The following is a 14,243-nucleotide window of genomic DNA, read 5'->3' as shown; positions in this document are numbered from 1 at the left end:
TGTTACTGTAAAGCTTGAAATTGCGCAGTGCCATCTCATTTTGGGTTTGCCATGTGGGACAGAGAGAAGCAGAAGACAAGGTAGGATGGAAACCCTGAATAGTGGGATCAGAACTGAGGTTGGAGATGTATCAAGTGAGGAGCTTAAGAGGGTGGGGTGGGCTTAAGAGGGAGCAAGTGGGCACTTGCTCAACTATCTTCTTAGGGGCCCAGTATGCTGGGCCAGTCTGAGGGTCAATATATTTCTTTGTTGGGGATCCCTGGGTGGCGCAGTGGTTTAGCGCCTGCCTTTGGCCCAGGGCGCGATCCTGGAGACCCGGGATCGAATCCCACATCGGGCTCCCGATGCATGGAGCCTGTTTCTCCCTCTGCCTGTGTCTCTGCCTCTCTCTCTCTCTCTCTGTGTGTGACTATCATATTAAAAAAAAATATATATATATATATATATATATATATATATATATATATATATATATATATATATATTTCTTTGTTGATCAGGCCTAGGTCACATATCTCTTGGGAACACAATGTCTCCTGGAGGAGGAGCAAGGATGGGGATACAGAGTGCCCCAGGGTGCCCTCATGCCCACTCCTGCCCCAAGACTGCAAGCATCCTCCCTCCCTGCACCTCCCCTACCTCTCACCATCCTCACTTCTACTGTTTCAGTGTATTCTCAGGGAGAGTTACTTCTGTAGCTCAATTCTCAATGACAGTGAGGAAGAGAAGGGAGGGTTTGTGAGGGTCTGAGGGGTCTGCCTCTGAAAGCCCCACCTGCAGCCTCACCTCTGCTGAGGACGTATAGGTGGCTCCACTTATCCAGGCCAACTCTAGCTACAGATCTGGCTGCTAAAGGGGATCCTCTCTGTGGACTCCCATCCTATGTCTCCTTCACTTCCTCTGTCTGGGGCCCAACACCCACAGGTCCAGACCACATCCAGGTCACAAGATCTCCCGGCCATCAGAGGGGAAACCAAGACCTTGGATGAGCCTTCTTGGGCTGGCCCCTAAGTCTCCATTGCTCACACAGGAATAGTGCCATATTCCTGGGTTCCTGTCACCAGGGACAAGAGGCCCTACCTGTTTTACCGCAACAGCCTCTCCCTGTCCCAACCCCCAGCTATCTGTGTTTTCCTGCTTTCAAAAGTTTTTCACCAAAGTGGCTCTCCCTCTGAATCCCTGTTTTAACTTTGCATTTTTAGCTCATCACAGAGTGGAAAGCCTTAATTACCTTGAGCCTGGCAAGCAGTTTGGGATTCTGCATCAATATCCCCAGGTGGGATCACATGAACCCAGTGGCCACTTTATTACCTAACTCTGGTTTCCAAATCATGGCTGCACATTGAATTCCAATGTCCAGGCCTCTCCCCAGACCAGTTAAAGCAGAATCTCTGGGTGGGCCCAGGCATTGGTATGTTTTGTGTCTCAGAGGATTCATTGCAATGTCCAATGTAGGTTAACAATCAGAGACTTAAAGCCTTGTCAGCCTGGGTTTTAACTACCTCTCACTGCAGGGGTGGCACCTGCAGGGATATTCATGCAGAATTCCATCATGTTCAGCATGTAGACCTAACTAGTCTACCACTCACTCTTGCAAGGCAGGCAGGCAAGAGCTGTGTCCAAAGCTCCTGAAGGGGCTCCTTTGGAAGAGCAAGGTACCTGGCTGCATCATTGCCACCTTCAGCTACTGAAGGTGATGGGTGTCAGACTAATCTCTGGTTCTCCATGCCTGCCACAGCTGTTCTGGAGACACCTTTCCCTGAGCCACACACCACACACACTGCTGAGGGAAAGAAAAGCCTTACATAGCTGCAAGGCCCATGAGGACCCCTGACTTCTGTACCTCTCTCCAACTGGTCCTCCCACCCCTCTGGCAAGGCCACCTATCGCAGACCCCTAAGGAAGGTCATGCGCCTCAGGCTTCTGGGAGGCAGGTTGGGAGACAAACATCTGAGGGACCTTGAGCACCAAAGCAGAGGCTGTGAGAGACTGATACACAGAAGGCTGAGCCCAGATGCTGAGTTAACAGGAGACTCCGCCAGCAAGGGCCCATCGGCCCTCTTTGAGGCCAGCCTTGCAGAGGGTATGGCAGTCTGTAGGGGGATTGGGGCAAATACAGGTCCCAGTCTTGAGAGGATGCCAGAACAGCTGCTTCTAAGGATGCAGTAAGATTTAGAGGTTGTATCCCCAAACCAATGACTTCCAGTGGCATAAGGACAGCCCTTCCCCTTGCCCACCCCTAGGCTCCCTCCACTTGTTTCCTCAGCCCCATCTCCCTGGGCTTTCTGTCCCCTCCCCTACTGAGCCTGATTCTCCCAGGAAGTAGCCAGCAGAGAGGAGGGAAGCCTTGTCTCAGCCCCTAGGGCTGAAGCAGCAGGCACAGCTGCTGCTCCTCAGCTCCTGCCCTGGCCTTCACCCAGGGGCTGGCTCTGGCTGACTATCCCCCAAGTGAGGCACAGTGCCTGGCCTACTGTTGCTCAGTGGGGTGCCCTGTCCTCCTGGCTCCCTGCCAAGTGCTGCACTGGCCCTGAGGGTCCTGCCCAGCACAGGGCTGTGGAATCCTGGCCTTCCCAGCTGGCTCTGGCTGCGGCCTGACTCTCTGATGTCCTACCTTAAATGGAGAAGCCTGAGGAGGGGTACAGAAAAATAAAGCCCAGTACCTAACCTTGCTTGTGGAGAGAGCTGGGACCAGGCTGGCTGAGGTGTCAGAGACTATCCTGGGCCCTGGGGTCTCTTTTGGGTGCAGGATGGCTCAGGTTTGCAGTAGGTGCAACGGCTTAGGGTGGTGTGCCCTGGGATGGGCTCTAGACCATTACCGAGGGACTGATCCCTCTTTTATGGGTCTAATTTCCAAAGGGCAAGACTGTGGTCAGTAAGTGTTTTTATTGGAAGAGAGATCCAGTCTCCTTGGCTCTGCTAGCGCCTAGGTCAAGAGGATTTCGATGTCAAGCTCCAGCCGGCTGGCTTTGACCTCATAGCGGCCCCGGATCAGGCCCCGGGTTTGGCTGGTATGCCAGCGCCAGTGAGACTGGATGATGCAGGCCGCTTGGCGTGCCTGGAGGAACCGTCTGCGGGCCTGCCACATTCGAACCTGTGCCTGCACCTTCACCACTGCCCACTCCTGGCAGGTGTAGAGTCTTAGTGCCAGGCGCCGTCTCTGCTCCAGCATCTTGGCCTGCATCGACCTCCACCAGCACTGGATGACCCAGGCCCTGAGAGCTGCGTGCAGTAACGTCCGGCGCACCGTGTTGCCACGCCACCATGACTGAATCTTTATGGCTGCCGTCTCTAACTGATCAGGGGAGGGAAGAACACGGAGATGCTCAGTGGGGTACCCTCTCCTTGCTGTCCCTGTCTGTGGGGCCGGGAAGAAAGGGAGCCTGGGACAAGTGGCCCTGCCCTCTCATTTCCAGGCCCATCCATCTTATTTCCAGTCTCCCGCTCCTCTGTCATCACTGCTCAGTATCTGCCGGGCAGACCCCTCCCGTGTGGGCCTTACTCACATTTTGTGTGTCCATGGCCCTGGTCTTCAGAGTCCACTCCTCCATCAGGCCACCTGAGTCTGGAGCCCCGCCCTTAACTGTTAGTCACCCCCCCATGAGACTCCGCCCATCTGCACACAAGTCTCCCCCTCAGCAGGTCCCATCATACACATTTTTGCCACATCTCTCTCCTCTCTTCTCTTGCTCGTATCTCCTTACAGATTGGCCAGTCCCCTCACTTGTTGATTCCTGTCCTTTTGGGGGGCCTGCCATCATCTCTTGCTTGTAGCATATTTCTCAGACCTAACTAGCATCTTAAGTCTTGCTCTTTCTACATCTTCTAGTCACTTCTTTCTGCTCCTGCTGGTGGCAGCAAAGAGAGATTCCCACAACTTTCCTTCAACTGAGGGGCTCTCCTTTAGGGATACCCATAGCCAGTTTGGATTTCCAGAAGTTTCTGTGTCAGAGCCATGGGAGGGCCCCCAGGCACTGCGTTCATGGGCTAGCATGATTTCATGTAAGATTTGTGGAAGCAAGATCTTTTAGCTGCAATAGAAGGCCTCTGTCTCCCTGCCTCTGACTCTCTGTTGCCCATCTAAAGGGTGGTGTGGAACAGGCCACAGCCTCTTCTGGGCTATCACTAAAGAGCAGCAGAGTTAGGAGATGCATACTTAGTTTGGGTTAAATGAGGCAGATTTCTGTGGTTCACAGCCACCCCTGGGAATAGATCCATCCTCGCCGGCCATCCCACTAGAGATGGCTTCCGGGAGTGCTCCTCCCAGTTCCTGTGTCATGGTGTGAAGATGCGAGGACACCAGCTGCTTTGGTGATATGAACATGTCCTACAGCGCCTGGCACCAGAAGTAGGTGGGCGGGGGAGGAAGAGGGGGGTTTGAAAAGTACGGAGACAAAAGCTGGTCTGTAAAGAGTTCTTCCTGTTATCAGACACATAAAACCATAAACGGATGATTCTCTTCTCACTGACGCCTGGGGAAAACTGAAGTTCTGTCTTGTCAAGAATATATTCGATAATTCAGTGAGACAATTATAAACATACCATCCCTTTTTCTTATTTTGGGGTGAATTTTTTGAAGAATTGATCACAATCTCTGGTTTCAGGGCAGCAGCTAGTGGGGAGCAACTATGCACAGTGTGTAAGTCGACATGAAAAATCACATTGTATGCATCCAGAGCATCCATAATAAACAAATTTTTTTTTATCAAAAATGATACTGCAAGGATCGTCACATGAAGAAGTAATCAAAGGTTATGCCGCAAAAAAAAAAAAATGTTGGAAAACATGACAGAGGTGGGGCAGTGAGCTCATATAAACATTATGTTATGCTTTGGTATTTGACAACTTTTGAAAATTTACAATTTGTTGTGATTTCTTTATTTGTCCTATATATTCACTTGCCTAATTTTAAGCCTGCAATTTTGTATTCTATTCCTTCGAGTTGGCCTTCCAAATTATGTAAGCTTCAGGCCACAAAACCCAGGTCTGCCCTGCCGTGTGTAAGAATGCACTAGTGTAGCCAGGTCTCCTGGGAGCCTACAGAAAGCTGTATTTCTAGGGTTCAGAGATAGGACCGGAAGTGCAGACGCAGGTGATGCAGAGATGCTGGGAGTCCTTGGGGACTTGGAAGGCCATTCTGGCTCTGGCTTTAGAGTGTGTGTGCTTTCATTGTTCTACCTTAGGGTTTGCTGGGTGCCCACTGCCTGTTGGGCTCTGCACTGTCTGTGACTCCTGTTTTTATATATTCTCATGGTTTTCACGGCTGTGGCACTGGCCATTGGGGCATCTCACAAGTTCTGGCCCCGTTGTCAACGACACAATGACCTTTGCATCATGTTAAAAAGCCCTCAGCATCAGGCCCTATGGCCTCGCTTAATGGCTGTCAGGCTGGGTGAGCAGAGCGCTGGTATCAGCCTCTCCAAGGCCTTCATCTCTGTGCTAAGCTGTTGGTCCTGGCATGGGGCATCCATCCACTTGCAGCCTAATCTGCTGGACTGTGCAGAAGGGATCCACAGGCTGGAGGTGTGGCCAATGCTCTGAGGCTCAGTCCATCTGGGCCAGATTGCCACAGTCAAGATGCAGATCCCACTCTTCCTTGTGGATCTCTCCCCTATCCCAACTCTGGCCTGGTTGGGTTGTTGCCAGAATATTCTGGCTTTGTTTCCTTAGAAGTCCCTGGAAAAACCTGCTAGTCTCTTTTATATTCATGCTTTTGCAGGTATTCACAAATGGCAGCAGGCAGGGCCAAGGGGTAAAATCACAGAGCACAAGCCTTGGCCTCTGTTTCATCAGTTCTTCCCTCCCCAGCTTCTGGCTCTCTTCTTCTGCTGGGTTTCTTGTTCTGATTATAAATATGGAATACCTGTTGCTAAAACTTCAAATAATTCAGAAACATATATGGTGGAAATTAATTTCTTATGAAATTTGCCCCCATAGCTCTTCCTTCAGAATTTATACCATGCACAGGCTAGCTTAAATTTTCCATTAAAAATAATTTCTATATTTACTTTTAAGGTTTTACTTTTAATTCATATATTTCAAACTAAAATTGCCCCTGGCAATCCTCTTTATGTTATTACTGCTCCCAGCTTAGAGGGCATCCTAGACAATTAGTTATGCCTTTCTAGACACATACATCCATGTACCTAAAGAAAAATAAAACGTTTTTGTTTTTTTTATGTATCTTTTTAAGTCAGTTGAAGTAAAAATCATATAATATAAAATTGACAGTTTTAGTAACCATTTTAAAGTGTGTAATTGAGTGGTTTATAGTGCATGTACCATGTTGTAAAACCATCACCATTATCTGCTTCTGGTTTCTATCTTCAACTTTTTTAAATTCTAATTTTGCCCCCCGAGAAAGAAACTATGTACCCATTACCCAGTCACTTCCCATCACCTCTGTCACCCCAGCCCTAGCAACTACAGATCTGCTTTTAGTTTCTATGGATTTGTCTATTCCAGATGTTTCATATAAATGGAATCAGAGACTACATGCCTCTTACGACTGGCTTCTCTAACTTAGCATGTTCTCAAGGTCCATCCATGTTATGGCACGTGTCAGTACTTCCATGTGGGACTGGAGGGACCACATTCTATGTATCCATTCATAAATTGGCAGGTATCTGAGTAGTTTTCACTCTTTGGTGGTTCTGAATAGTACTGCTCTGAGCATCGTACAAGTATTGGTTTGGACACCTGTTTTCGTTTCTTTTAGTTATAAACCCATGAGTGGCATTGCTGGGTCATGTGGAAATTCTATGTTTAACTTTTTGAGGAACCACCAAACTGTTTTCCATGGCAGCCAGACTGTTTTACATTCCTTCCAGTCTCTGCACGCTTGCCAACACTTGTTATTTCCCACTTTTAAAAATTATGGCATCTCTTTGGGGTTATGATTTGCATTTTCCTGAGATAAATGATGTTGAACACCTTTTCATGTGCCTTTGAGCATTTATATAGTTTTTTTTTTTTTGAGAAATGCCTATTCAAGTGCATTGGCCACTTTTAAAATGGCTTGTCTCTTTGTTGTTGAGCTGTAAGAGCTCTTTATATATTCTGGACACTTGGTCCTTATCAGATATATGATTTGAAAATAATTTTCCCATTTTGTAGGTTGTCTTTTCACTTTCTTCATAATGTCTTTTGATGCGCAGCAGTTCCTAATTTTGGTGACATCCAATTTATCTATTTTTCTTCTGTTGCTGTGCTTTGGTGTCATAGCTAAGAATCCACTGCCAAATCCAAGGTCATGAAGTATTACTCCTGTATTTTCTTCTAAGAGTTCTATAGTTTTATTTCTTACCTTTAGGACTTCAGTCAATTATGAGTTAATATCTGTATATGCTGTGAGATAAGAGTCCAACTCCATGCTTTTTTTGCTGGGGGTTACCCTGTTGTCCTGGCACCATTTGTTGAAGAAATTATACTTTCCCCTGAGTCTTGATAGCCTTGTTGAATCAGTTGAACATAGATCTATAGGTTTATTTCAGGTCTTTCGATTCTAAACCATTGATACATGCCTGTCCTTATGCCAATACCACACCATCTTGATTACCGTAGCTTTGCAGTAAGTTTTCAAATTAAGACATTTTTGTCCTCCAACTTTATCTTTTTAAAGATTATTTTGGCTATTCTGAGACCTTTGTAATTCCTTATTACTTGGAAATTAGCTTTCCATTTCTGTAAAAAAAAAAAAGCAGCAGGTATGAAAGACTGTGTTGTACTGACTCTATAAATCAGTTTGGGGAATAGTAAGTCTTCTGACTCATGAACACATGATATCTTCCCGTGTATTTAGGTCTCCTTTAATTTCGAGGAATTAAACAATATATTATAGTTTAAATAGAAGTGTACAAGTCCTGCACTTGCTTGGTTAAATTTATTCCTAAGTATTTTTATTCTTTTTGATGCTACTATAAATATAATTGTTTCCTTAATTTCATTCCTGAATTTTCCATTGGTAGCATATAGAAATACAAATGATTTTTGTGCATTTTATTTTGTAGATTGCAACTTTGCTTAATTAATTTATTAGCTGTAATATTTTTTGGTGGATTCTTTAGGATTTTATCTATGTAAGATCATGTCATCTGCAAGTAGAGGTAGTTTTACTTCTACTTTTCAGTTTGGATGCATTCTAGTTCTCTTTCTTGCTTAATTGCCTTGGTTAAAACTTCCAGTACAATGTTGAATAGCAGCGATGAAAGCAGATATCTTTGTCTGTTCCTCATCTTAGAGGAAAAACTTTCAGTCTTTCACCATTAAGTATGTCAGTTGTGGGTTTTTCATAGCTGCCCTTTATCAAGTTGAGAAACTTCCTTCTATTCTTAGGTTACTGAATTTTTTTTTTATCATGAAAGGCTATTAGATTTTATCAGATTCTTTTTCTGTATCAATTGAGATGCTTGGCAGTGCATTCCGGGGTCCTGCGGATCTGTCTCTTGCTTCAATAGTGTTTGGATGGAACAGGCCCAGGGATGCCCCTTCTACCAGCCAACGACCACCCTCCAACCTTTTTAACAGTCGTAACCTTTGGAGCCATCTTCTTGGCCATCTTCTGCCACCAAGAGCGAACACTCAAGTTTGAATAATTCCTTGTCCCAGATTCATCAGAATTATTCTACCGAGGTGGAGACTGCCACCAACCGCCTGGTCAACATGCATCTGCCGGCCTCCTACACCTACCTCTCTCTGGGCTTCTATTTCGACCATGACGATGTGGCTCTGGAGGGTGTGGGCCACTTCTTCCACAAGTTGGCTGAGGAAAAGCGCGAGGGCGCTGAGCGTTTCTTGAAGATGCAAAACCTGCGCGGCGCGCCACCGCACCCTCTTCCAGGACGTGCAGAAGCCGTCCCAAGGTGAGTGGGGGAAAACCCTGGACGCCATGGAAGCCACCCTGCACCAGACCCTTCTGGATCTGCATGCCCTGGGTTCTGCTCGCGCAGATCCCCATCTGTGTGATTCCTGGAGAACCACTTCCTAGATGAGGAGGTGAAATTCATCAAGAAGGTGGGCAACCACCTAACTTCCGCAGGCTGGCCACGCCCCACGCTGGGCTCGGCGAGTATTTTTCAAAAGGCTCAACTCTCAAGCACGATTAGGAGCCCCTGGAGACTAGCAGCCTTTGAGGGGCTCCTCTGGCACCCCCATGCCCTCCCCCGTGCCAGGGCTTGTGCCTGAACGTTTCCTTGCAGCCACTAAGCAGCTTTTTAACCATCCCGGAGCCCTTTCCCAATCCGTGGACCAAATGGAGACAATAAAGCTTTTTGCAGAAAAAAAAAAAAAAAATGATGATGATGTGATTTTTCCTCCCTTTATTCTTTTAATGTAGTTTTTTTTTAATGTTGCACTGCCTTGCTTGCATTCCTGGGGTAAATCCCATTAGGTCACAGTGTATCTTGGATTTTATTTTCTAGTATTTTGTTGAAGTTTTGCATTTGTACTCATAATTGGTATTGGTCTTTAAGGTTTTTTTTTTTTTCTTATGGTATCTTTGTCTGACATTGGTGTCATGGCAATATTGGCCTCAAAGAATGAATTAGGAAGCATTCCCTTTTATTCTGCTTTTGGGAAACATGTTAGAATGAATGGTCTCAGTTCTTCTATAATGTTTGATAAAATTCACTGATGAAGTCACCTGGTCCTGGGCTTTTCTTTAGTGGAAGATGACTGCTTCAATCTGTTTCCTTGTTATAGGCCTATTCGGGTTTTCTATTTCTTCTTCAGTCAGTTTTAGTTCTTTGTGTGTGTCTAAGGATTTCCCTATTTCACCCGGGTTATCTAATTTGCTGGCATACAATTGTTTTTAAGATTCTCTTATGATCTTTGTTATTTTGTAAGGTCCACTTCATTCCTGATTTTTATAACTCAAGTCTTTTATCTTTTTCACTTGTTCAGTCTAGCAAAAGGCTTGTCAGTTCTCTTGGTCTTTTTTTTTTTTTTAGAGAATCAGCTTTTGATTTTATTGATCTGTTATTTTTATTTTCTTTTTAATATTTATTTATTTGAGTGAAAGAGAGAAACCATGAACAGGAAGGGAAGAGGCTCTTAAGGAGAGAGAATCCCAAGCAGACTCCATGCTGAACTTGGAGACCAACGTAGGGTTAGATCTCATAACCTTGAGATCACGACCCAAGCTTAAACTAAGAGTCAGATACTTTTTTTTTTTAAGAGTCAGATACTTAACCAGCTAAGCCACGCAAGTGCCCCTGTTGTTTTTCTATTTTCTATTTTGTTCATTTCAGCTCTAATCTTTATTATTTCTGTCCTTCTGCTTCCTTTGCATTTAATTTACTTTTTTTCTATTTTTTGAAGTGGAAGTTTATTAATTTGAGATTTTTTTAAGAGTTTACTTATGTAAGTAATCTCTGCATTGAACATAGGGCTTGAACTCAGGACCCCAAGATCAAGAGTCACAAGCTCTTCCAACTGAGCCAGCAGGCTCCCTGAGATATTTCTTCTTTTTTAATGGAGGCATTTACAGCTATACATTTCCCTCTGAGTACTGCTCTTACTGTATCCCATCCATTTTGGGATATTGTGTTTTTGTTTTCAATCTTTTGAAAGTAAAATTAAGAGTATTTTCGAGCTTTTCTTGTGACTTTATTTTGACACATTAGTTGCTTAAAAGTGTGGTTTTTTAATTTTATTTATTTATTTATTTATTTATTTATTTATTTATTTATGAAAAAGAGAGAGAGCATGTGTACATGTGCAAGCTGGAGGAGGGGCAGGGGGAGAGAGAAAGAGAACTTCAGGCAGATTCCGAGCTGAGCACTGAGCTTATTGCAGGACTCAATCTCATGACCCTGAGATCATGACCTGAGCCAAAATCAAGAGTCAGACACTTAACTGACTGAGACACCCAAGTGTCCCTAAAAATGTATTTTTGATTTTCACAAAGTGGTGAGTTTTCCAGATTTACTTCTATTATTAATGATTAATTTTTATTAATATTATGCTATTCTTAAATATTTCTATTATCACTCTATTCTGATCAGAGAAGATACTCTGTATGATTTGAATCTTTTTTTCAACTTATTGAGACTTGTTTTGTGGCCTAACATATGGTCTGTCTTGAAGAATGTTTAACATGCCCTCGAGGAGAATGGGTATTCTGCTGTTGTTGGGTGGGGTGTTCTACAGAGATCTGTCAGGTCTGATTGCTGTATAATAATGTCCACACCTTCTATTTCTTTGTCCATCTTTTGTCTAATTGATCTATTGATTAGTCTCTAACTATTATTGTTGAAATTTCTATTTCTTCCATGATTTCTGTCAGGCTGTGCTTCCTATATTTTGGAGCTCTTGGCATGTGCATATGTGTTTATAATTATTACATATTCTTGATAGGTTGACCTTTTATCCCTGTGTAATGTATTTTTTGTCTCTTGTACAATTTTTGTCATAAAGTCTATTGTGTTTGATGTTAGTATATCTACCCAGATCTCTTTTGGTATCGTTTGCCTGGGATATCTTTTTCCGTCTTTCCACTTTCAACTAGTTTGTGTTCCTGGATGCAAAGAGAGTGTCTTGTAGACAGAATATAGTTGGACCATGTGTTGTTGTTGTTTTTGTTTGTTTATTTTTAATTTTAGAGAGGGAGAAGGGTGGGAGAGAGAGGGAGAGGGAGAGAATCATGCAGGCTCCATTCCCACATGCAGCTTGTTAGTGTTACCCTAAGATCATGACCTTTGCTGAAATCAAGAGTTGGACACTTAACCAACTGAGCCACCCAGGCAACCTGTTTTGTTTTATTTTACTTTTAAATCTATTCTGCCATCCTCTGCTTTTTGATTGAAGACTTTAATCTGTTTAATGTAATCATTGATAAGAACTTCCTTCTGCCATTTTGCTATTTGTTTTCTATATGTCATATCCTTGTTTTTTTTTTTTATTCAATTCCTCCCTTACTGCCTTCTTTTATGCTAGATTTTCTAGCTTACCATCTTGATTCCTTTCTTGTTTCCTTTACTATATATCTTTTTTTGTTGGTGTCACTCTGAGGATTACAATTAGCATCTTAAATTACCACAATCTAGTCAAATTAATACAATGTAGTTTCAATAGTAGATAAAAACTTTGGTTCTATATTGCTTTGTCCTATCTTATTTATTTTTGTCCTTACGCTTTAATTTATTCTTAAATATTTAATAGTTTGTTGTTGTTATTGTGGATGGAATGTTTTATCGAACCCAATTTCCTTTTGGTTACTACTAATACAGAGAAACACCACTGATTTCTATATATTTATTTTATATCAGACCCCCTACCAAATTTTCTATTATTTCTCATTGACTGTTTTTTTCTCATTAGATTCTCTTGGAATTCCTAGGTATATGATCATAGCAGCAGCAGAAAGAAATAATTTTTATCTTCTTTTCAAAAAAAATTTAGAAGATTTTTTTATCCATTTATTTGACAGAGAGCACAAGCAGGGGGAGCAGCAGGCAGAGGGAGAGGGAGAAGCAGGCTCCCCACAGGGCAGGGAGCCTGACATGGGGCTCAATCCCAGGACCCTGAGATCACAACCCAAGCCGAAGGCAGGTGCTTAACTGACTGAGCCACCCAGGCGCCCCTACTTTTCAAAATTTATTCTGAGTTTCCCATCCTATTGCATTTGCTGGGACCAAAACACTATGTGTATATATTCCTATGTATAATAGGAATGATAGAAGACATCCCTGTCAGGTTCCTGATTTTATTGGTAATAGTTTCCTTTCCCCCCACCATTTAGAATGCCATTTGCCTCAAACAAAATAAAATGAGTTTTCATCAATTTAAAGTACTTTCTTCCTATTACAGTTTTACCCTGAATGTTATTAAGATCAGCTGCTGAACTTTATAAGCATCCCTTTAGCATATATTGATTTGATCAAGAGGCTGTTCATTGTTCCTTTAAATTGTCCATTAAGGACATATGCTAATTCTTCCTGTTATCAAGCCATTCCTGGAATAAGCTGTTTAATCTTACTGTATTATTCTTTTGACATATTGCTGGATTCTATTTGGTAATGTTTTATCTCACATATTTACATCTATATTGATTAGTGATATTGTGCTATTACATTGGTCAGCAAACTACTATGCCCCTACTCTCCCCCTGTCCCCCCACCCCACCAGTCCAAGTCCAGCCCTATGCCCATTTTGTTACAACCCACAACCTAAGAATGGTCTTCACATTTTTAAATGGTTGAGGGAAGAAAAAAAGAATAATATTTTGTGACAATTGAAAGTTATATCAAATTCAAATTTCAGTGTCCATAATAAAGATTTATTGGAACACTATCACACTCATCTATTTACATAATGTCTGTGCCTGCCTTTGTGCTCCAGCACAGAATTGAGTAGTTGCAACAGACACCGTATGGCCCACAAACCTTAAATATAGACTGTTTGGCTTTTACAGGAAAAGTTTGCCAACCCCTGGTCTATCTAGCTTTCTTTTTGGGGCCTATCTTTATCAGGTTTAGTGTTAATGTTAAGTTGGCTTCATGAAATGAATTGGAGAGTTTTCCCTCTTCTTTTTTTTTTTCTATTATGTGGAATGGTTTAAATAGATTTGGAATTGTCTCCTCTGTAAATGTTAAATAAGACTCAGCCATGAAACCATCTGGTTCCCGGGCAGTGTTTAATACACAATAAATATAATCCTCTGTCGTAATTGATCTATTCAAGTTTTCAACTCTTCTTGGATTGATTTTGATCCTTTATATTTTGCTAGGAAATCATCCATTTCCTCAATATTTTCAAATTCGGTTAGCGATAAAATTGCACAGGATATTCTCACCAAATAATTTTAATTTTCCCCACATCTGTAGTCATGTCCTCAGCTCTCATTTCCTATCTTGTGTAATTTTACCCTCAAAATATCCAGCTAATGGAAGTCTAGCTAGTTTATTAGTCTTTTTCAAATAAAAGCTTTAAGGCTTATTTATCTTTCCTGTGATTTTTTTTTTTGAGGGGGAAAGGGTTTCTGTTTCAGTAATTTGAACTTTTATTATTATTATTATCTCTTTTGGATTCTTCTACTGTTTTTGTTTTTATATTCATTTGAGGAATGAGTACTGGATTTCTACATGTTTGGTCTTTCTTCCTGATAATGTGAGGCATTTGAGGCTATGACTGTCCCTCCAAGCCCAGGCTTTGTTAAGAAGTAGTCTCTTTTCAGAAAAAAGGAAAAAGTAGTCTTCTTTTTCTTTTCATTCTTTTGGCAGTTTGAGATTTTATTTTGGTTTTGCCTT

General features: G+C 42.7%; 1 protein-coding gene across 1 annotated transcript; it reads right to left on the bottom strand.

The window, feature by feature from the left end:
* Positions 1–2,923: 2,923 nt before the first annotated feature.
* On the bottom strand, positions 2,924–3,518 carry IQCF6 (IQ motif containing F6). The gene is made up of 2 exons (XM_072722448.1): positions 3,504–3,518; positions 2,924–3,292 (listed from the first exon to the last, which is right to left on the bottom strand). Exons 1-2 carry the CDS (start codon positions 3,516–3,518, stop codon positions 2,924–2,926), a joined length of 384 nt encoding a protein of 127 aa, XP_072578549.1.
* Positions 3,519–14,243: the final 10,725 nt, after the last annotated feature.

Source organism: Vulpes vulpes, chromosome 9 (genome assembly GCF_048418805.1).
Source record: "Vulpes vulpes isolate BD-2025 chromosome 9, VulVul3, whole genome shotgun sequence".
NCBI lineage: Eukaryota > Metazoa > Chordata > Mammalia > Carnivora > Canidae > Vulpes > Vulpes vulpes.
The sequence above is the reverse complement of the archived record's forward strand: the minus strand, read 5'-3'. Positions and strand labels throughout refer to the sequence as shown.